At 42.9% G+C, this 24,714-nt stretch overlaps 1 protein-coding gene across 5 annotated transcripts in view; it reads left to right on the top strand.

Moving 5' to 3' along the window:
* AK9 (adenylate kinase 9) overlaps nt 1–24,714 on the top strand; it is a 218,116-nt gene that overhangs the window by 108,187 nt on the left and 85,215 nt on the right. For 4 of the 5 annotated variants that reach the window (XM_053299458.1, XM_053299383.1, XM_053299612.1 and 1 more), the window contains 6 exons: nt 10,834–10,948; nt 11,591–11,640; nt 14,227–14,322; nt 20,210–20,323; nt 21,728–21,802; nt 22,233–22,439. In XM_053299458.1, coding sequence (XP_053155433.1) covers nt 10,834–10,948; nt 11,591–11,640; nt 14,227–14,322; nt 20,210–20,323; nt 21,728–21,802; nt 22,233–22,439 — 657 coding nt within the window. The remainder of the gene's footprint in view (nt 1–10,833; nt 10,949–11,590; nt 11,641–14,226; nt 14,323–20,209; nt 20,324–21,727; nt 21,803–22,232; nt 22,440–24,714) is intronic. The other variant, XM_053299533.1, reaches the window with a different exon arrangement.

Below are 24,714 nucleotides of genomic sequence, written 5' to 3'. Positions count from 1 at the left end.
AGTTTAAACAGACTAAGGGACCCAAATCACAGTTCAATTTACTCTCAATTGGCAATGCTAGGATATTATTTCTAGAGATGCTAATCACCCTGGCCTCCAACTTAAGTTTTACTGAAAAATAATATGACTAAACCTCCACTGCCCCTCCTATTCCAACAGTGTTTAACTGCAGGAAAATAACATGAAATAAACCCCTCAAGATACAAACCTGTGCCTTCCCTAACCATGTTTCCTGAAGACAAATAATATCAAAGGGTTGCAAAAATGTCCTAAAAACTGAAGCCAGGGTTTTATTGGGGTGGGGTGGCTGATGCATAAAATTGATTAAGACTCTGTCTCTGCCCACTTCCTTTACTCCATAATTCATCTCTGTTTCACTAAAAAAATTCCTATCTGTCCCTTAAATTCTAGATTCACCTGAGCTGACTGTTGATATATTGGGTCTTTAGCTAAGGGGGTTGTGGGAGGCGTTCCCCCATGTCCGAGATCAGCATCTTTCCTTCTTAATTAAAATATTATTAGGATATATGACAAATGGGAGAAATCTTCCCTCAAATTTCATGATTCACAGAAAATCCTCTTAATAATATGTCTCTATTTCTTTGGTCTGTGCAATTTGAGTATGTCAAAAGACAATTATAGGCTGAATTAAATTTCTAGATATTTTGCAGGTCTTCCCATTTAAAATATATGCTTTCATCTTCAAACTGATGTAACAATCTCCAAAAAGCAAGCTACAGTCTATATTGGAGGGGAAACATCTCTTTAATACCCATAGATTTCCTGTGTTTAGCAGGATATAAACAGGAACATTCCATGTCTCCTTTATCATCCCAAGTTTCCCTGACCTTGACCAGTATGTCTCTCAGGACTTCAGTTCCAGTTATCCAAAAGCCATTCAGCCTTTTCAGTGGCCAATTAAATATCAAAATACAAAGGGGAGAGCCCATTGGAGGATCAGTTTTCTCCAAATTTCAGGCTCCTGATCTTCATAACTTTGTGTTAACTTCCCCTTAAAGGATTCCTCTTCTCCTTCCCCCACCAATCTTATCATAGAGTCAATTTTATTATTCTCATTTAGGGAAGATTCATGCCATTCATCTATTATAATCAGGTCAGGGTCTGAAAATGTCATATCTGCACGGTTTAGATAATTCCTTGAAACTATATTTTTAGCTGTTGACTTGTACTGTCAACAGTACCTTATGCATCTCTCAGTCTGATATAATTTCATTCAATTGCCTCCTTGGTATCTGTAGGTTGAGGGTTAGACTACTGTTTGTCCAGGATCCAAAGGGAAGTTATGTAGGTCTTGTCAAAGTAACAGGAGCCGCTAAGTATTCCTGCTTCAATAAGATCTAGCATCACCATCTTACTGGTCTTGAATCTTGATATTTCCTTCCCTAACTAATCAAAACTGTTAAATATATTCTCATGGATCTTTGCTGAAAGAATCCCCCTCCCCTTCGCCTCGTGCTGGGGGAGGGAGTTTGTCCCAGCCCGATCTCATGAGGCCTAAGAAGCGGCCCGATTGGTTGATCGGCTGGGTGGGGGCGTGGCTTGGGCTGTAGACGCCTGGGCCACGCCGAGGTAGCTCAGTTCGCTTCTCAGCGTCCCCGCCCTCCCTTCCCTGATGCAGAGCGGGTCTAGAGACTGGTCGCCTTTGGGGCCGAGTAGGAATTTTTTGCTTTCAACGCATTGGCTATTGTTGGGTTTTTTTTCACCTACTCCGTTCTGTACTCAGTGGTTAGTTAGGATTTAGGTTGGCCACATTTGCAGGAACAGTGCGGGCTGATGGGTAAGGGAGGTTTAGATTATTGGTGAGCACCCTTGGACATTTAAAGGTGGATTGGTCAATCGCTCCTTTGTTGCCTGTGCGGCACGGGGAAATGTTGATTGCCATGAAACCTGCTTCGGGACTTCACCAACCTTTGGGCAGTGCGGTCCGGGGTGGTTAAGACCAGGAGCTGTCCAGGTCCTCTCTTCTGAAGGGGGAGGTTGACTTTGAAGGAATGGGGCGGGATTTACCTGCCTCTTTCCTGAGCCAGGGTGTGTCGCCCTGTTAGGTGTTGGGTAGGACGTTAGAATCCTAGCCCACACCTAGGTGCCCACACTGTTTTATTACGGTGATTATTCACCTGGTTTGCAGTCCGCCATGCATGTTCTTATGTTAAATAAAGCGTGGCCCTTATACCCCAAACTTTGTCTCTTTGTCTTCTTGGGCCTGGGTCTGGGAACAAAGCACTGATCCCGAAGAAACTTAAACATATCTGTAAGCTTTTCATTATCATCAGGTAGAAGATTATCCATAGGACTATACAATAGTGCCGGGGTAGGAGTAGGTTGAGATGTACTTGCTTAATCAAAACATCAAGAATATTAAATTACTTAGAAAATCTGTGTCCAGTAATCTATGTGTTCATTCTGAGAAGCTAACAAACATTGCTATTGTCTGGCACTATCTTGGTTAATCAGCTGAGGATAACAATCTACACTAAAAAGAGTTACAGTTCCTAAATTTGATTTTCTTGCGAGTATAGTAGTTAACGGCTGATCTGGTGCGTGATCCATTGAATCCATTAGAATGGGTTCTGCGCCTGCGTGGAAGCCTCTCGGTGTTGAGTTCTACAGCTCCTTTTCAGCGCCTGCGCCCTGCCCCATGTGACCATGTGGCTATTTAAGGTGGGAGGAAGTGCAAGCACCTCAGTTCCTTTGTGACCGCCATGGAGATTGGTTCACTCGGTTTCTGCGGCTCCTTCGTTCTGGTTCCTTAATCTCTTGTGAAAGTTTTACTATCCCTGTTTGTACTCTCTGGCTTCTGACCTTGGACTGGCTTTCAGAAAGATTTCTCTGCTTCGCGGTTCTGTTTTTGCCACCTGATCAGACTGTTTTCTGACTATAGACCCTGGACTGCTTAGCGTTTTACTGTCTACTCTAAAAAGTGTTTGTTTGATGAACCGATTGAACTGCTACCTGCCTTTGACCTCAGATTGCTTAACCACTGTGTCTTTTGTGAGTATTGTCATATGGTTATGGATACCCTGAAGGGAAAAAAGACTTTCAAACACTGTGAGAAATGCAAGGCAAAATTGCCCTCACAGGATGCACATAATTTATGTTTGCTCTGTTTGGGTGAAGCTCATGTAACCCCATCATGTAAAATTTGCCAATAATTTTCTAAGCGAATGAGGAGAAATAGAGAGCTTTGTTTGAGGGCCACAATCTACGATGATGATCTGGCAGCACCTTCTTCTGCAACAAAAAAATCTCAGGCGCATGGCTCAGGAGCCCTGGCTTCCGCCCAGTCTAAACCCCATTGCCCTCCGTAAAAGGCCATAAGTCCTTGAAGAGATCAAGTGAGGAAATGGCTACTGCTACTGAACCCACTGCAAAAATGCAGAAGCTGTTAACATCGAGCTTGACTCCATTGCCGAAGTCCACTCAGGAGGTGGTCTTTGTGTCGATATCGAAGCCCTCGACATCGACCACTCCACCGGCATCGACAGCAGGTCAACAAACTGGACCCTCGACATCGACCACTCCATCTGCATCGATGGCAGCTCAACGAGCTGGGATATCGACACCAAAACCGAGCTTGACACCAAGAGAGACCTCAGCATCGAGTCCTTCCAACGTCACAGCATTGACTCAACTTCCACCACCGATACCAACACTGCTGATACCGAGTCTCTGAGATTTACAGCCAGCGCCGACCCCTATACGGTCCTCTTCGACATCGGGGAACGGGGCACAGCCTTTAGCATTGAACACACCAACAAATATTACTGCTGTTACACCTCAATTCCGAGCTCCCCTGACGTTTACAGTGGAAGAGGCCGACCTTTCAGATATGGAGGTGACGGCTTTGGATCCGGGGACAACACAGTCTCTCCTTACAATGTTGGACATGGCAGCTAACACTCCTTCTACATTCCAAGGCTTTCCGCATTCGGAGGAAGACGCTCCTCATTCCAACCCACAATTACTGACCACTGCACAACTTTCCACCACAGCACCGTGGCACACATGCAGGTTCAGTCACAAAGTATCCCATCTAAAGAGACCTCATTACCTGGCACAACTTCGCCAGGAATGGCCTGTGACCACGATGAGGATCGAGTTTGGCAATGGGCCACATCTTCGGCCGCTGTGTCTCAAGATACCGCCGCTCTGCCACTCCATCCACTCTCTATGGGGGGAGCCCCCTTACATCAAAACCGGTGCTCTCCAACGCTTCCACGCAAACTTTGCAACCTACGTCTACAAGATCGACACAAACTATACAACAGGTCGCTGCGGTAGCGGTGCAAACAGAGGACCCATCTTTGATCTTTGCCTACTCTCCCCCCCCCCGCCCATGTATAGAGTCACCAGGTAGTGAGCCTTCACACCACTCTCCTTCTGAGATTGCATCAGATGACAGTCACCATGGTTCTTCCGACTTTGAATCTGACACGGAAACTGTGGAAGCTGACCCCTCGCTGGATGTGGCTACACCTGCCCACATCTCACTGACGGAAGAAATAAAGGCGTACCACTCTCACGTAAAACAGATGGCGACCGCCTTGGGATTAGATTTATCCTCACAAGTCAAGACCATTGATGACCCAGTCTACAATTTCATGGCCTGGTCCCAGTCAGCACAACCGGTGGCTCTACTTCTGCTGCCCATCATCTCAAATGCTGCTCAGTGAGCTTGACAGGTTCCGCACACGTTCACACCAACGTCCAAAAGGTTAGAGGTCTTTGCAGGGTACAAGAACAGGATAATACTTATTCAAACACCCTATCCAAAACTCATTGGTCATTGACTGTGCAACCACATACAGGTCAGGTTGACAACACACCACACCAGTGGATAAGGAGGGCAGAAAATCAGATGTTATGGGGAGAAAATAATACTCCACCTCTTGTCTCTCTGTCAAAGTGGCTCATTACTCAGCCTGCATGGCTAAATAGAGCTACTGCATTTGGGAAAAACTAGAAAAGGGTATTGATACATTGTCTCCTCAAGAGTTCAAAGTTCGGTTCCAGAAAACTTTACAGAAAGCAGGGGACCTCATGTGTCAGCAATTGAGCACTGCAAAAAACTTAGCAGAGCCGGAATCTAGATCTATCACCACTGCGATTACCCTCCATCGTCATGCTTGGCTGCGGTCCGCAGCCCTGCAACAGGACGTGAAAGATAAGATAGAAGGTCTACCGTTCAATGGTAAGGGCCTCTTCTCAGACGAGACTGATACAACAATAGAAAAAATGAAGAAATCAAAATTCACAGCCAAAATATTCACTTTTTCATTGACGTCAACTTTGTACCTTAACAAGCAAAGATCTTACTACCATCCCTGTGCATCCTACAAACCACAGGAATGCTGGCACTTCCACAAAAGTTACCAACCTTTTAATAAACGCCCTGGACAACAGAAGGGTAGATATACCCCTGCACAATGCAGGAAACAGGCAGAGGGCAACAAACAGCGATTCTGAAATACAGCACAGCCCATCTCTATTGCTCCATCAACCTCCCAGAACATCAAGGAGGTTCTCCCTCCCAGAATATCAAGGAGGTCGACCACCTGGCCTACACCATCAACCGGTCGGTTCTATTAGTGAACAACAACAACATCAGATTGGCAAGTCATGAGCAAGCATGGCACCACATAACATCAGACCAGTGGGTCTTAAAGAGTATCACGTCAGGCTACGCTATAGAGTTCAAGATATGCCCGCTATTCAGGGGCCTTTGCTTTACGAGAGCAACACCTGCCTTACTACAAGAAGTGAAGGAACTCCTGCACAAGAAAGCATTAGTCCCACTGTGATGGGCACGTTGACTGGAGGGGTTTTACACCCGTTATTTCCAAATCCCGAAAAGAGATGGCGGGATGCGACCGATTATGGACCTCAGGCATCTCAACAAGTTCGTTCGGGTAAAAAGGTATTGGATGACAATGTTACAGGACATCTTACCACTGCTACATCAGGAGCGGTGGCTTGTGAGACTTAAAAGATGCCTATTTTCATATAGGGATTCGGCCATCCCACCACGGTAGGAACATTGATATATCAATATCAGGTTCTCCTGTTCAGTCTCTACACTGCCCCGTGTGTATTTACCAAATGCATGGCGGTGGTAGTGGCTCACTTAAGGACAAAAGGCCTGAAACTGTTTCCCTAACTGGACGACTGGCTGCTGACATCCAGAGACAAAAAAGAGTAACTTTTGCAGATTCAGTACATGTTGGACCTTCTCCAGGACTTAGGAATACAAGTTAACTGGAAGAAGTCTCACCTGATCCCAATATCCACCATATCTTACATTGGTGCAATACTGGACGCCGATACTGGAAGAGCTTTTTTGCCGGAGGAATGCTACCAGACCATAGCACTAATGGTTCAGGAGTTTCAACACAATCCCTTACAGACAGCACGACAAATACAACGTTTGCTAGGCCTGATGGCCTCCTGCAAGTCAACTGTGTGCTACACCCAGTTGAAAATGTGAAAGCTTCAGCTGTGGTTCCTGTCTTCTTTTTGCCTAAACAGAGACAGCCCAACAAAGCAACTACGTCTGCCTCAACCAATCCTGCGATCCCTCTCTTGGTGGACACGACGGCTCAACTTGCTCAGGGGAATACCTTTTCAGGCACAGGCTCCATCAGTCACAACAGATTCTTCGCTTCAAGGTTGGGGTGGTCATTGCAATGCCACAGTGGCACAAGGCCTCTGGACCAGCAGCCAATGCCAGTTAGGAGTGTGCACAGAACCGCGGAGCTACGGTCCGGCACTGGGGTGGGGGGTTCCAATAAGGATAGGGGGGCTTTACTTACCCCTCCCAACAACGGCGCAGTATTTTATTGAGCAATCGGGCAGCAGGATATCTCCCTGCCACCCGCTTCATTCCCCACTCGGCTGGCAGCTCCTCCTTTTGTATTCAGAATTCGGGTGGCAGGATATCTCCCTGCCGCCTGCTTCATTCCCCGCTCGGCTGGCAGCTGCCCCCTTCTTGCTAAATCCCTTCCCATTGCAAGAGGGCGGCAGGAGAACTCCCTGCCGTCCCCTTCCCCTTTGCCGGTTTGGCTGCAAATGGCTTCTTAGAAGCCATTTGCAGCCAAGCCGGCAAAGGGGATGGCAGGGAGTTCTCCTGCCGCCCGTTTTCTAAAAGGAACTGCTCCTTTTAGAAATTGGGCGGCAGAAGAACTCCCTGCCGTCCCCTTCGCCTGCTCAAAAGCCAAGCCGGCAAAGGGGATGGCAGGAAGTTCTCCTGCTGCCCGGTTTCTAAAAGGAGCAGTTCCTTTTAGAAAACGGGCGGCAGGAGGACTCCCTGCCGTCCCCTTTACCGGCTTGGCTGCAAATGGCTTCTGCAACCAAACCGGCAAAGGGGAAGGGGGCGGCAGGGAGTTCTCCTGCTGCCCTCTTGCAATTAGAAGGGATTTAGCAAGAAGGGGGGGCTTGGGGGCGGCAGGGGGCTTGAAGGAGGCGGCTACCAGCCGAGTGGGGAATGAAGCGGGCGGCAGGGAGATATCCTGCCACCCGATTGCTCAATAAAATACGGTGCCGTTGTTGGGAGGGGTAAGTAAAGCCCCCCCCCCATTGGAACCCCCCACCCAATCTATCCGAACCCAAACCACTCATGTCCAGACCAGTCTGGAGGCCTTTAGAATGGCCTCCGAACCGGTCCATGCACATGACTAATGCCAGTTCCACATAAACTTCCTGGAGTTATTGGCCATGAAAGCCTTCCTCCCGATGCTAAGAGGGAGGGTAGTACAACTACACTTGGACAACACTACCGCCATCGCCTACCTGAACAGACAGGGTGGAACGGTCTCCAGGTTGCTGTTTGCCCTGAGCATTCAGATCTGGCATTGGTGTATCAAGAACAGCATCACTCCGAAAGCCATCCACATCAAGGGCATGGACAACATACTGGTGGATGGCCTCAGCCGTTCATTCTCGATGGAAACCCGACACGAGTGGGAACTGAACGACACATATCTACACAAGATATTCCTACTCTGGGGTCACCCGGAGGTCAACTTATTTGCTACAGCACAGAACACAAAATGCAGGCTGTTCTGCTCAAGAGTGGGCCATGACCACCTGCCTTTGAGAGATGCTTTGCAGGTGGACTGGTTGGAACAGTGGACTTACATGTTCCCCCCTTTGCAGAGTAGAGTTGTGGCGCGTCTGCTGGCAGGCCATGTGAAGTGCATCCTGATCACGACTTGGTGGCCCCGCCAAGCATGGTTTCCACATTTACTCAAACTAGCTTCGAATACTTATCAGAGATTTCCGAACCGTCCAGACCTCCTGATTTAAGAAGGCAGATGCCTTCTACATCCAGAAGTACTCACCCTGCAACTAACAGCGTGGAAGATCAACTGCTGAAAAGGATCATGTTAAATCAACGTAAGCCATCGACAAGAAGAAACTATGCTAGCAAATGGAAAAGATTTGCTGTCTATGCTTCTCGCCATGCTTTCCGCCCTAAGGAGGCCTCAGTCCATGAGATCCTACTTTATTTGATCTCTCTAAAATCGGCAAAGCTTTCAAATGTGTCAATCAAGGTCCACTTGGCTGCACTGTCATCTAGGCATCCAGGGTGGGATGGAAAATCAGTATTCTCCCATCCTTCATGCAAGAGTTTCCTAAAAGGCCTCACTAATCTGTATCCTCCTATCCATAAACCACTTGAACAGTGGAGCATCTTGCTGGTCCTCTCCGCCCTAACCAAACGGCCCTGCAAACCCATACGTTCTGCAATGTTGAAGCTGGCATCCTTGAAGACAGCCTTTTTGGTGGCTATCACCACTGCTCGTAGGGTGAGTGAACTTACAGCCCTTTGAATGGATGTCCCTTATGCCCACTTCTACCCGGATAAGGTTCTCCTCCAGCCGGATATCACCTTTTTATCTAAAATTGTGATGGACTTCCACATCATTCAGGACATGGTGCTACCCACTTTCTTTAAGTCGCCAACCACTCCGTTGGATAAGGCCCTGCATTCCTTGGATGTATGCAGAGCGCTTCTCTATTACATTTCTAAGACTAAGCCTTTCTGGTCGTCTAAGAGACTATTCGTCGCCTATAAGGGAGTGAACAAAGGACAGGCATTGTCTAGACAGAGACTATCACACTGGCTTGTCGAAGCCATCTGTCTGGCTTACTCTCTACAGAAAGTTCAGCCGCCAAAGACCATCAAGGCGCATTCCACAAGAGCTTATGGTGCTTCGGCTGCTCACCTGTCCAGCATATCTTTTCAAGACATCTGCAAGGCCGCTACATGGTCTTCTGAACAACCATTTGTAAAGCACTATGCTATAGACTTACGGTGTGCTACAGAGGCAAATTTTGGGAGAGGTGTCCTCACAAGGGTGTTGCAATAACTCTACTGCTCCCTCCTCCTTACGGAGCTAACTAAACATCCATTCCAATGGATTCAACGGATCACAAATGAGATAAACAGGTTGCTCACCTGTAACTGATGATCTGGTAGTGATCCGTTGATATCCATTAGACCCTCCCGAACCTCCCCTCTGCAGTAGTACTTACCTTGATATAGTAGAACTTACCTGCTTACTCGACTGCTTCAGCAGTCTCCAAGGAACTGAGGTGCCTGCGCTTCCTCCTGCCTTAAATAGCCATGTGGTCATGTGGGGCAGGGCGCAGATGCCGAAAAGGAGCTGTAGAACTCGACACTGAGAGGCTTCCACACAGGCACAGAACCCATTCTAATGGATATCAACGGATCACTACCAGGTCATCAGTTACACGTGAGCAACCTGGTTTTTTTCCCTGTTTTCCAAATTTCAGATCAAATGGGGTGGAATTAATCTTTTGGTTGTTTTTCTGAGATCTAGTTTCCACCATAATGATCTTATAGTTATATAATACCAATATTTATTTCACATTAAAAACACATTAAAATATTGAAACTTTCCTTAATTTCATTCAAATACTTTCAGAACAAGATCGGAAGCGACAGGGAAGATACAGTTTTAACAATATAACTATATCTTCCCTGTCACTTCCGATCTTGTTCTGAAAGTATTTGAAAGAAATTAAGGAAAGTTTCAAGTTCAGAGCTCTAACAAGCTTCAGAGTGTAGTCCTTAATTAGGTTCCCTCATAGCCTTATTAAACTACTGCTATTTGCTATAGGAATTAAGCAGTGTACATTAAAAAAAGAGAATCAAGCCTCCAGTACTCCAAGTGCATTGCCAAGTGTGATGCCAAGGCACATATAAAGGCGCGCCTCAACAACTGCAGGTTTTATTTATCCTGGCCTGAGGAGGCAAGGAAACAGGAATAAGCTCCAATAGGTTCTAGCTGGTCACAGTCCTCTCCCAGTCCCTGGACAAACACTCATCCCATTAGTAGGGTCTGTGGATACACAGCTTGAGCCCTTGTGAAACATGCCCACCCCACTTCCGTCTTCTTGTGCTGTGTACAAGATCATGAATACTTCCAAGCACTGCTTACTCTCTGGAAGTGTTCAGTGATGTGTTTCCGCTGTTACAGAGTGCTTCAAGAACGTGAGCAACACTCAGAGGTATTAGTGCTCTTGCACAACAGCATGAGCACAAAAGAATTCTGAGAGTTGTTCAAGGACTTCAGCTGAGTGCACACAGACCCTACTTTCTCATGCTCTTCATTAAGATGTCAGCCGCTGTCTTAAGTCATCCCTTGCTTCACCTTTACCATTATTCATGGCTTTTTCTTTATTTTCTAAGGAAAGAGATGTTCATTTTATATAAAGCAGCTTTAGTTGTTTAAAAGCATGTTGTTTTCTAAAGAGTAGTATATGACATCATTTTCCATTACATTTCAGGAAGAGTGTTGTTAAATAGATTGTATCTAGCAAATAAAGAAGAAATTGATTCTAAGATTATAAAAAGACTTACAGATGAAGCTTTAAAAAAGAAAGAAGAAGAAGAAGAAACAAGGTAAAATGTATAGATGAACATTTGAAATTAACATTAAAGATATTAGCTACAGAGAGATCATCGTACAGCTCAAATATCTATATATTTAATTCTCCTGGGTGTGCCTTGGAATGTGCGTCCCAGCGCCCAGCTGATTGGTTGGGCGGCGGAGGCACCTGATTGGCTGAGGCGCACCCAGGAGGATTGGTCACTGTGGTGGCGGCGGATCGGCCGCGGAGGCCAGAGGTGGCGGCAGGCCCAGCCCGGCCGCGGAGGCAAGGCCCAGGAGGGGGAAAATAAGGGGGGGCAGAAGTGGCAGTGAGAAGGAGAGGCGGCTGGGCCCGGCACAGGCCAGCCATGGTTAGGAAGCGGAGACTGGGGCAGAAGGGGAAGAGGTAACTGCCGGCCCCAAAGAGCGCATAGATGCTCTGTGCGGGGTCAGCTAGTTGAGTTTTAATTTACATTGCGACCAATTTATCAGAGGGCATATTCACAGACAAACTTTTAAAATTATAGACTTTTAAGCAAAAGACAAGTCCCATGGAAAATCCATACTTTTATTTTAATAATGAACTGTGTTTTCCATAATCATTTGCATTCAGTAAGATTAAGGATTGTTTCAGTCATATTATCATTCATATCAGTGCAATCTTTTAATTTCAGAAAAGAACTGCAAGAATTGTTGAGACTTCAAGAAGCTGCTGAAGAAAAAGGTAAAAAACAATGTGATATCAGTATTTGGAATTGTTTTTCCTGATTCTGGTTTCATGAATTTAGACAGAAACTAGTCAGACAACAATTGTGGTGCCACCTGAGGAAAAAGTAACAAAGATACCATTTTCTTGAGACTTTCATACCACTCTTTTTAAAACTGAAAGTTGTGCAGGTATTCGACGGCTTTCAATGGAATTATGCCTATGCTGTACTCGGCAAATTCATGACTAATTTATCCTATTAATTTCAGTGGGACTTCTGGTGTGTAATTTAATCAGGATGTCAGCCAGTGTAAATACATGGCTAACACCACCTGTCAAAATATATTTCCCCACTACATACAAAGGCTTAAATGCAAGTCATGCATAAGCACAACAAAAGTTGGTGCTTGAGCAGGACACACATATTACAGGCACCCATGAACAGGCATTAATGTTCTTGCACAATATTTTATGTAACTAGAAAAAGTGCAGCAGCGGTGTGAGTGACCATAATGCCTATTAATCATGCTAGATCTCTTCAGCTACAACAATAATAATGAAATTAATGGGGGAAATGATTTATGACAAAAGTGATTTGCTGTTAAAAAGATTGCTGATTAAAGATTGCTGTACAAGGACAAATAAGTTGGAAGTCCTATGACACACATGCAAAGGTTCTTAGGAATACTTAATGGAATTCTTGGAATTGAAGCCCAGTCTGTACAACTTGTGACTTCTCAAGCCAAACTGCAGACCACCAGCTATATATGGTGGCCTACCAAGTGCTCCTATTTTTGTTGCCTTTGCAGAAACAGGCAAGTGGTCAAGAATCTAGCAAGCCACAATACAGGCTAGTAGGCTGACATGGGCATAGTTAATGACCCTTTAATAGGCATGGTTTCAACTGATATTAATATCACATCAATGGCAAGCAATGATTATAGGAATCAGCCATATTTAGTATTGTGTAGCTTTTCCATGCTTATAAAATATTAAGGAGATTATTTATTGTACCATATTGTAACATTTTGTCATATATATATTTTTAACAAATGGTGATAAAAACTAAAATTAAATAGCCAAATAACTGGCATCTTGATTTGAGCTGCAGTGGTCTGTTATACAGGCCCACATGTTGTACAGTGATAGGAGAGTAGAGGAAGGGCTTCACTCTCTCAGAGTGGCTGGAAGTGAAAGGAGTTTTTGCAGAGTGGGGAGAGAAGCCTGTCCCCAGTAGAATAGATATAGTGTAAAATAGGGGTGTGCAATTTGGATTTTCTGTGATTCGGTTTGGGACCCGAACCGAATCACCCCTGTTCTGTTTTGTGCCAGAATATGGGCCACCCGAATCACCCTTGATTTGGTTCGGATTCGGATTTAATCCAAATCCGAATTGATTCAGGGGGGGGGGCAGGGGCAAAATTTTGGGGTGGGGTGGTAGTGCCCAATGGGTGGAAGCTATCTTTGAATGAGAATTCACACCTCAGAAGTTTTTCTGAAGGGATGTTTTCCCTTATTTTCTGAGGTGTGAATTCTCATTCAATGATAGCAGATGAGATTTTTTTTCAATTAAAGAACTCTCATGACCCCACTTTCACTTTTTCACACTCTCATTTACTATGAATATCAATCTAGCACACTGCACCTTATGAAGAAAAACCTCAGAAATTCACCAAAATCCAGCCCTCTGCCCAATCACTCTGAAATTGGGGACGGGTGGTAGCCTCCACCCATTAGGCACTATCTACCAGCCCACCCCACTCTTTTGGGGCAGATCCACTTTCTGCCCCCAATCTGCCCCAAAGACACCAAAACTTCAAAATTTCCCAAAAAATCAGCCCTCTGCCCAATACCCTTGAAATTGGAGTGGTAGCCTCCACCCATTAGGCACTACCACCCCACCCCACCCTTTTGGGGCAGATACACTTTCTGCCCCCAAACTGCCCCAAAGACACAAAAACTTCAAAAATTCCCAAAAAATCAGCCCTTTGTCCAATCCCCCTGAAATTGGGGTGGTAGCCTGCACCCATTAGGAACTACCACCCCACCCCACTCTTTTTGCCCAGATCCAATTCTATGCCCCCGAACTGCCCCAAAGTCACTAAAACTTCAAAAAAAAAACAAAAACCCAAAATTGGTCATGAGCCGAATCACCCGAATTTTTCAGCCCCGAAATTTAGGTGATTCGACTCAGCCCCAAAAAATATCGGGGGACATCGAGGGTGATTCGGTTCAGCCCCGAATCACCCGAAATTGCTCATTTCGGGGACAGATCGATCTGTGCCCGAAATTTTTTGCACAGCCCTAGTGTAAAATACTACATGGACAGTGCAAGGTGCCAGAAAGGTGAAGCCATCTTTCTCCCTTTTGGACATAAAAATTGCACAAGTAATTGAAGGCGGAGGACACACTGCAATAGCTCCATGAGCTAGTGTGGTATACTGGATCTAAAATAGTAATAGTAGTAGTAGTAGTAATAGTAATAATAAATGATCCATACCCTAATTGTGAGATACATCAAAGGGTTGGTACCCAGAGTGATTAAAAGGATCTCAGTACTGGCAATATAAAAAGGCAATGGACATACTTTTGTTTTGCCCACAGAATCCATAGATCTTGTAGAGCAGCAGTCTTTGTCTGAATCAGACCAAGTTCATCCATTTGAATCTTCTGCATCTAAAGAGAAAATAAGATCTAAAGGTTGGAATTATTCACTTTATCCATTTTACTGCCAAAAGAAACCCTGTGCTGCCACCTTCCATTTCTTTGCTTTTTATTTTGTTATCTTAAGTACCAGTGAATTTCTCTTATTGTTAAAATTTATCATCTTAAGTACAGTGAAATAATGTAATGATTATGCTGTCAAAGATTTCCCTTTATCTAGCAAAGACTGTGAAACACTTTATCAGTATCTTACATGGTCTTCCTTTTCATTTTTCTTCACTAAGTTCTTTTCTGGTAATAACATAACTCTCAATAGCATAGTTTTCAGACATTTAGGCTGCAGTAATGTCCTTCATGTAATGGCTGCAGTAATGTCCTTCATCATCAAAATAATGCTCAGGATAGCATTTGAGGCTGCAGGATAGCATAGATTAGAGCCCTTCATAGAAAAGGAAATGCCAGATGTTCAAGATGGTTTCAGAAAAGGCCGAAGAACAAAAGACATCATTGCTGATGCACACTGGATAATTGAGAAAGCCAAAGAATACCAGAAAGAACTCAATAAGTGCTTTATTGACTACAGAAAAGCCTTCAATTGTGTTGACCGTGTCAAGTTGCGGAATATCCTTAGGAAAATGGGCATCCCAGAACACCTCATTGTTCTCATAAGAAACCTATACACAGCACAGGAAGCCACAGTCCAGAAGGAACATGGGGAAACAGACTGGTTCCAGATCGGCAAAGGAATAAGACAAGGCTGTATAATTTCTCCTTCTTTATTCAATTTATATGCTGAACATATACTGAGAGAAGCTGGATTGGAAGAAGATGAGCATGGTTTTAAAGTTGGAGGAAGGAACATCAATAACCTGCGCTACGCTGATGACACCACCCTGATAGCTGAGAATGCAGATGATCTACAAGCTCTAGTAATGAAAGTCAAGGAGCGCAGTGAAAAAAATGGGACTACAACTAAATGTAAAGAAGACTAAACTAATGACAACAGGTACAGCAACCAGCCTCAGAACTGACAATGAAGACACTGAAGTGGTTGATAGCTTCTGCCCTTTAGGATCGACTGTCAATAGTCAAGGATCCAGCAGTCAAGAAATACGCCACAGACTAGCATTTGGTAGGGTAGCAATGAAGGCCTTGGAAAGGATATTTAGATGCCGTGACGTCTCTACACCTACAAAGATTAGAATCGTTTGGACAATGGTTTTCCCTGTGACACTCTATGGATGCGATAGCTGGACTTTGAAGAAGCAAGATAGAAAAAGCATTGATGCTTTTGAACTTTGGTGCTGGAGAAGACTTTTGAGGATACCATGGACAGCCAAGAAAACAAAAAGATGGATCCTAGAACAAATCAATCCAGAATTTTCAATTGAGGCACAAATGACCAGGCTGAAACTATCATACTTCAGACACATTATGTGATGATCCAGCTTTCTTGAGAAGTCCATAATGCTGGGGAAAGCTGAAGGAAAGAGAAGAAGAGGACAGCCAGCAGCAAGGTGGATGAACTTGATTACAACAGCAATAAATGCACCACTGAGAGACCTTAAAGGCCAAGTTGAAGACAGATCATCCTGGAAAGAATCTATCTATGTGGTTGCTAAGAGTCAACACCGACTTGACGGCACTTAATCAATCAGTCAGTCAATCAATCAATGCCCTTCATGTAGTCAAGATCAGATCTAGGAGTATTCCTTTTTAAGCTCCTATACATAATGTATTGTGTGATCCAGCAGTCCGCACGTACACATATTTATTTATTTGTTTACTTTTATTGCAGCCATAGGCCAAACAGAAGCAGAAGTGACAATAACACCGCCATTCAGAATTACAATAAATAGAGTAAATATATAACAGTATGTATAGAAATAAAACTAAAACTACCAGTATGTATAGAAATAAAACTAAAACTACCGTAGAATCAAACCTATAAAAGACCATGGTGGGATGTCTGTCTCATTGCCCCATAAATAAATTTGGCTACCACTTTGGTGACTTCATCATTAGTATCAGCTAAACAATAGTTAAGATAAAAGGAATCAGGCCTACCAGGAAATTGCTCTAGTAATGGATGCAGTAATTCACTCCTAGAGTCAAGATAGAGGGAGCAAAATAGTAGAATATGAATAACTGTTTCCAAGCTGCCCTCCCCATATTTATTTATTGATTTATTTATTACATTTATATTCTGCTCTTCCTCCAAGGAGCCCAGAGTATTGTACATAGTTAAGTTTCTCCTCACAACAACTTTGTGAAGTAGGTTAGGCTGAGAGAAAAGTGACTGGCCCAGAGTCACCCAGCTAGTATCATGGCTGAATGGGGATTTGAACTCGGGTCTCTCCAGTTCTAGGCCCTCACTCTAACCACTACACCATACTGGCTCATACATACATACATACATACTGTACATACATATATACATACATTTATCATATTTATATACCACCTGATTTGTGTATCTCTAAGCGATGTACACAGTTTAAAACACAACAAATATAAAACATAGTAAAAACAAAACAATTGCACAGAATAAAAACAGTTTAAACAATTTCATGGGATAAAAACAACTAAACAGTTTAAAATTTAAAACCACACATACATTGGATGTGTGATTTGGCGAATCTGTGTGATTCTCCCCCACTAAAGAGATGAATTGCCTAGATTGGACTCATTCTTGGGACCCAATACTTACAGATTTTCTCCTGTGTCTGGAGTTTGTTCTTTTAAAAAAAGATTTCCATGAGTTTATTGCAAAAAAACCAGGTAATAGTGAATCCTAGTTTATTGACATGTCTCCTATTTACTTTAAATCTTTTCTTAAAACCCACCCATCTGAAAAAACAAACAAACCCAGGACCACACTATGCGATAAATAAACCTAAGCAGTCAACCCTTTTGGGACAGAGAGCCATTTGCTCATACCTCTTGCTAAGTAAACTTCATTGAGAATTCTTCTTCTTCTTTTTTTTAATTTCAAATTTTTATTTAACAATAACAGTCATAATAAACACAATTACAAATTGACTTCCCGCACACCTCTTTTCGTGATAACAACTATAAATTTTACCCTTATTATAATATTAATAAAAAACACAAATTTAAACCTTCCACCACCATTAATCTACCCAACCTGCATTTCAGATTTCAAATCCAGCTGTAAGATCCATAGTAGGAATTCTTTAAGTACAACAAAAATAATTTCCAATCTTCTTTAAAACATTCTAAGTTTTAGTCTCTTATCCATGTTATAAATTTTGCCATCTCCACATATTCCAAAGTTTTTATCAACCAATCTTCTTTTAAAGGCAGTTCACTACTTTTCCATTTCTATACATATATACATCAATGCCATTTTTTTTGTTATCAAATATCATCTATACATTATTTTATAATAATTTCCTTTTAGAGCATAAGATACAGTGAATTTTAAATCAATTTTCCATAATTTTTCCCAGATTGCCGTTTCTATATTGCACCCCACATCTTGAGCCCACTTTTTCATAAACGTTTTAACCACTTCCTCTCTTGTCTTCTCCAAAAGTAACACTTTATACATTTAGAAACTAATTGTCAGAGCTTAAAATCTAATCATCAAATCCAACTCATAAATCTAAATAGTTATAAAATTCAGCTTTCTTTTCATTAGGGGCATAAATTCCAATTATCACTATTTTAATTCCAAATATTTGAATTTCCAGTACTAATAACCTGTCTTCCTCATCATTGAAAATCAATTTAGATTCAAATTATTATTTGACATAAGATACTACCCCCCCTTTTTTTTTCTTGTCTAGGTAAACAAATCCTTGTCCAAAAGCCTTATTAACTACAAAATTTTTCTCTTGCTTTCTAATATATGTCTTCTACAAACACACAATATCCAAATTTTATTTCAAAAGAATGAAAGAGTCTGTTTTGTTTTGTTTTTTGTATTTAACTCATTAATGTTCCAAGAGAGAGTCCTCTAATCTCCATTAGCCATTTGGTCTAATTTGAATTATGTGTTGAAGAACTGGATGCTCAAAAGATACGTTTTTTAAAATATATATATATTTCCACCAGAATTCTTGCACTTTAAGGAGCTCAGTAAATCTGTTCTTCTTACCCTTAAAAAAGAAAAAAGAAACTCCCTCCAATAATTCCCCCCTGAAGTATATTCCATTGGAATTCAAAACATCTGTCAAAAATTTGTAATCCTTAGTTTTTCTTGGAATTCTGGCTGGTGTTTCTTTCATTAAGCAAAGAACTGCCTCAATCTGTGACTTCACCTCTTCAGCTGGGATTCCCAAAAGTAATACAAGCTCCTCCACCAGCAATTTTTTGATGTTTTAGCCAACTCTTTCTGAAATACCTCTGAACCTTGAAGATCTCTCTTTTTGTCTAAATTCCAACAATGCCATTTGATCCAATAAGTTTTCCTTGTCATCCTTCAGTGACCCCACTTCATTCTCCAAGGTGTCCTCCCTTGTTTTAAATTCTTTATTATCTTGTGTTGATTTTTTAACTATTTTTTCAATACTTGATGTTTTATCATTTAATGTCTGTGTGTCTTGTTTAATTTGTTGCAAATTTTGTTTCACTTGAAGCATATCAGAAGTAACTTGTTGGAGAGCATTAGCGTTTGACTGAAGTATTTGTTTCATCTCCTTCAGTATTTGGTTCAAATATGCAGACATTATGGCTTCCCCCACACCTAGACTTGGAAGGGAAGATTTCCTGGACTATAAGTATATCTAGCTTTAGTGTTGGTTTTTTTCCATTATGTTCCTTTCTTTCTTGTTCTTTCTTTTTTCCCCACTCCCCTTTCTTAGAGGAGAGAGAAAGGAGTAGAGCACTTTCACAGCAGGGTTTACTGTCCTTGATCTCCAAAGAGAAAGTAGAAGCCTGTAGTTATTTTCCAAATATAAATAGTTCTACACCACAACTCATGTATCTTATCACTGGCAGTTCAATTTTCTCACGGTAGTGTGAAATGCCTTTTTGCCGTAATTAGCTGTTATTGTCTGGATTAATGATAGACAGCTTCAGTGGCAAACAGCAAATCTCCTCTTCCATAAACTCTTCAAACAACAATAAAATAAAATAAAAATAAAAATAATTTCCACTAATAAGATCTTTTTCCAAATACGAAAAGTTTTTAAGCATCGGTTAAACTCTTAAACAGAAGAAGCAGGAAAAGAAAAGATCCTTTCTTTAATTGTAATCCAAGAAAGAACTTACAGGCTTATCTGTGGCAACTTTCCCAGAAACGCAGGAGGATTTTCAACCTTTTGTCATCATCATTCATCATTCACTGAAGAGGTGAGCTTCTTTAAACTTTGCACATTAATTATATCCAGGCCAAAGAGATTGTCTGCTCGGCAGCTTTAAGATTCCTGAGCAGGAGTTCAGCAAAGATGGAGCCCCTTTCCCTGCTGATCAACTTGAGACAGCAAACCGAGCTCTTCAGCCCGGTCCCTGTATCAAATAACCAGCATATGAGAAGACGTGGGTTATCTTGAATCTAATCCTTTAATCCAGGACGATGTAGGGAGGATTTTGAAGCCTCAAAATCCTCTTTTTTCTCCTGCTCAGTCCTCCCTTGTCAGGGAGGCAGCCGCTACGTTGGCAGTCCCAACCGGAAGTGCATTGAGAATTCTTTTTGATGAGAAATGGTTTATAAACATTTTTAATAATAACAATAAGTACATGTCACAAGAAATAACTGCATATTCTTCCTTGGATTTTCCTGTTTCCTTCCTCTTCCTCCATTATATCCTTTGTGTTTTGTTTTTGGATTGTGTGCCCTTTGGGATAGGGGCCTGTCTTCTCAGTCTTTGTAAAGCACTTCAAAGATGCTGCTGTATAAATAATAATAATCTAGAATAGTGATTTATGGAATACTTTTTTGTATATCAAATCACAGAGTCAGTAGTATCTGGGAGTCAGCTTGATGAAGCACAACAGTCTCTTGGAGCACGGCTATCTACTGAAACACAGCAGTTGGTTGATTTCACAGAGCAGCAGACACTTAGAACAGGTTAGATTTTTGCACTCAGGTAATATTGTTTTCATTTATTTATTTGTTTCTGAAAGAGTTGCCCAGCATCCCCAATGTACAAGATCCTCATAGCAGTTTACAAGAGTCTCATTTACTTCTTCTAAGATATGTGCTGTGTCCCTCAAAGCATACTCATTAGAGCAAGCCACTGAATGGATTGTTGATTTTCCAGTTATGCTTCCTTTCTTCTTTATATTCTTAACACATTTCCCTTATGTTCACACTCTGTTGTGGAACTGATTTGGAAGGATGACTGGCTCAGTAATTTTCAGTCACTTTTAGGGACCATTGTGAAGCATCATGTGCTCACTGAAATTATTCCAAAAGTAAAGAGCAAAGGATACATCAAGGATTATTTGTTGGACTGGTTCCAGGGGTTGGATGGTCCTCGAGAACATTTAGATAGTGCTCCCCTTCCCCCCTTTGTTGCCCCAACCATCTCAACTCCTTCTGTTCCCCTGCCCACTCATAACAAATGGGCTGTGGTGGGAGAAAGCTTTGTCTTGTTCCCATTCCTACCCTTGCCCTCTCCCTATAGCTGCCAGTGTGGAATGGACCTCAGTCATCACTGCCACCCAGAGAGGTGGGTGAGTGAGTGGTAATAGCTGCTTCTTGCCATCCCTAGAGCTGTCACTTTTTCATATGTTTTTGTAGCTGAGTGAGTAAACAGCAGCAGTGCTGCAAGGGGAACCAAGTGCTGCCTGCCTTCCCGCTCTAGACAGGAGGGGAAGCAGCTGAAGAGCAGGCAAGGAGGAGGAGGGGGAGTATCAGTTGTTGGCTGTAGATGTTGGGTGTAGAAGGGGCTCAAGCCTCCCAAGGAGCTCAGTATTCACTGCTATCAGCAAAGATTGTTACATGCATTGCAACAATTGCAGCATTGGCTTGTCAAGATCAGCAGCACTGGTGGACCTTCCTGAGGCTCTGGGGCCTTGGCAACTGTGTGATGGTGCTCATTCAAACCTGGGCTTAGATCTAGAGAAGTTTTCAAAAGTACCCTTATACTGTACATGAAACATAAGATGAGAACTGAGTTTAAAATGGCCATCTTAATTTTATTTGATGGTTATCTCTTCTAAACAAGCCCACCATATTACTGGAAAGCACAAACTCTACTTAGAAAAAAGAAACCATCTGCCAATGACACACCAGCATCATACCTAGGTTTTTATTACCACACTGCAGAGGCCGCGGCAGTAGAGCCCAGAGACACAGTAATGGGGTTTTTAAAAACCTTTGGCTGCTTTTGGAATATCAACCTTTCCTCCCCTACCTGTTTATAGTGCATATGTATTCCAATGCTTACTCCATTAATATTTTGAAAATATTCTATTTTTTCCTATAAAGGATGCAAAAGGATAACTCATTCTCTACTTGTTCTTACAGAATCAACAGAATATCTTGCAAGTGAAGAACAAATGGAGTTGCCAGTTAAGCCAAGAAGCATTGCATCTGAACTAGGTTAGAGATCAAGATTCTTTCTTCTTCCATTATATCTGGCCATCTAATATAGATGCACATTTTAGTTATCTCCATGCTCTTATGCTTTCTCATCTGAAATTCCACTTTGCAATGAACAATTGTGGCCTTAAATATGCTTGCTTTGTAAATAATGCAAATGCAAATGTAATAAAGTGACTGGACCTCTCTTTAGTTTATTTTGATTTAGCAGTTTCAATGTATAACAGACCAACACAATAGACTTGGCAACTGCAAAATGTGATTTTAAGATAGGAAGAAAAAAATATTAAAAATATAGTTATGAAGAACAATAAGTTTGAAGAAATTCTCAGTGAAAAGCAACTCATGAGAACTTATCAGTTGAAATTATTCTATTGTATGATTCATTCAATAGTAAAGTATTTCCTGAAACATAGTTTTATTTGTTCAGGAGTCAAGCTACCTGAGTTTCCTGAGGATGGCTTCCCAGATGTACCAGAAATAGAGCCACTTAAAAACAAACTTACCCAGTTCATGCATCAGTGGCAAAAGTTGGAGCCAGCAGTCACAGAGTCACCTTTAGTTCAGATTGCTGATTTAGAGCTTGAAGGACAGACTACAGAGATGCTGTATAATCAGAGTATTCTGGCTATGGAGCGTAAGTAATTCTTTTCACTTTTACATTAATTCTGGCCTGCGATACATTTGGTTAAAGAAACTGTAACAGAAGAGCAGTGATGTTAGGGCCAAACGACATGATGTTAAGCTCATGATTAGGGTGGGTGGACTTTTACATTTGTAACTCGAAGCTGGCCTGGGAGCCCCATGGCCTGAGACCACAGTGGGGGAGCAGGGAGGCTAACTCTACCTCCTCCTGCCATGGTCCCAATCAGAACTGGAGACCTCATGGCTGCTGTTTAACAAGGGAAAATGCAACAGTGGCAGCTGCTGGAAGTCTCAATTCTGATTTAGACCCAAGTGTGGGATAAGGTGAAAGTGCCTTACCTCTTACATGCTCCTGATTTGAGGGGTGGGGCCCAATCTGACTGCTATTTACTCAGTTAAAAACAAGGCCATCAGTGCCAAACTACATGTGATGTTAAGCCCATTATTGGCACTTAGTCTAAAAATATGGAAGCATTTAACAGTATGTATTCATTATATCATCATAAAGGTTTGCTTCAAGCTACATCTGTACTTGTAACCCACCTTCAGAGACACTCTGAACATTTTGTGTGCTACCTGCCCTAGACTGTAGAAATAGCAGAAATTTCAGCTCCTTATTCAGTGAATGCTGTGTACCATTTTGTCCAAAAGGACAAAACAATAAAATCTTAGAGATTAGTGTGCTTGCATGCAGTTGGCAATTTTATTCATTTTTAATTAGGGGTTGGATCAAGGCTTTGAAATTGAACTAGTATCAGTGCTGACACAGGAGTACAACATGGTTTTGCTTCCCTCCTGCCTCTGTAGGTGACATAGGTACTGTGGGACAGCAGAGGAGAGTAATGAAAGTAGTCTAGCTGTCAGGATCATTTCAAGTGCTTGCTGTGTACCCAATGTGATTTTACGTTTAGAGATAGGTATACCAAGTGTGGAAACCAGGGTCTGGCTAACGGTATGTAATTTATGGATCTGGGTAGTGGTTCTAGACATTCATAATATTGGGTTCTGCACCTGCGCAGATCAGCTTTGGTTAGAATTCGCTAGCTCCTCGCTATGCCCACAACCACCTTCTGCACGTGACTGCAGTCCCCTCTTGTGGTAGTTGAGCATCTTTGCAGTCAGTTTCTTTCTGACTGCTGAACTATTCACTTGGATTCTCTCCTGAGCTTTTGATATTGTGGGGCCATGAACATGCCAAGTTAGTCCTCAGACAAAGGCTCCTAGACCTTGCATGCCAAAACGATCTAAGTTTTGTTACAAATAAGATCTGGATTGAGATCCATCAACAACCATAAGAATGGGTTCTGCGCCTGTGCAGGAAACCCACGGTAGCCATGCCTCAGCTTGATGAGGCATCCAAGCCCCCCCCCCCCCCCCCGCAGAGCGTGCTATTTAAAGGCGGGCTGGGAGCCATGTTCCTCAGTTCTTTTCCAACCGCCTTTGCATTTGGACCTCGGTCTGCAAGTGCATTGACCCTGGATAAGCAACAGAAGTTGATCGATCTAACACGAGATTGTACTCCGTCTCCTTCTGCCATTCAGTGTTCTTCAGCAGCATTGCCAACTCTCTCAACTTCTGATCAGCCGGTCGATGTGGAACCGGCTACAGCGGCGCCAATGTCTGCCCAGCCATCAATGCCGAGCTCAACCTTGATGCCGACATTTTCGATGCCGAGGGCAAGGTCACTCTCACCAGCGCCAACTCCGGTCCTTTCATCTCCTCCATCGACACCGACTGCGACTGGTCCTGCCATTCCTTCGACCCCACACACACTGGTGATTTCGGCGTCAAAGCAAGTCACTCCTCGACATCGGTCACCCCTCCCAACATTCAACATCGAGGACACCACTGCAGATGCCAAGGTGGGCCTCCATCCTGCTACAATGCACACGCTTCTATCACTGCTGGATTCAATAGCAAATACTCCATCAACATAGACATTTAAGGGTTTCCTTCCATCAGAAGATGACTCCCGGTCCGCCTCTGCTCCTCCACTTTGTCCAGTATCGTCACTCTCAGCAGGCCACTTGCAAAGTCCTCTGCCTTGGCACACCTGCAGTTTCACCCATATGCCTCCTGCCCACGTATCGGGCTCTGGGCCGGTGACAACTACGTGCTCTCAGGTTCCTTCCTCGGAAGCAGTCAGATCTTGGGAACCCTTGACGATGCTTCCTTCTGCTATGTCGCTGACTACACTACCTAAAAGTTCTTCCAGGGACCATCCCACTATTGGCATCCCTGCTGCTACTCAAACCGCCACCCCTACC

The sequence above is a fragment of the Hemicordylus capensis genome, chromosome 1 (genome assembly GCF_027244095.1).
Source record: "Hemicordylus capensis ecotype Gifberg chromosome 1, rHemCap1.1.pri, whole genome shotgun sequence".
Taxonomy (NCBI): Eukaryota; Metazoa; Chordata; class Lepidosauria; order Squamata; family Cordylidae; genus Hemicordylus; species Hemicordylus capensis.
Note: the sequence above shows the minus strand (reverse complement) of the source record. Positions and strands in the feature narration are given on the sequence as shown.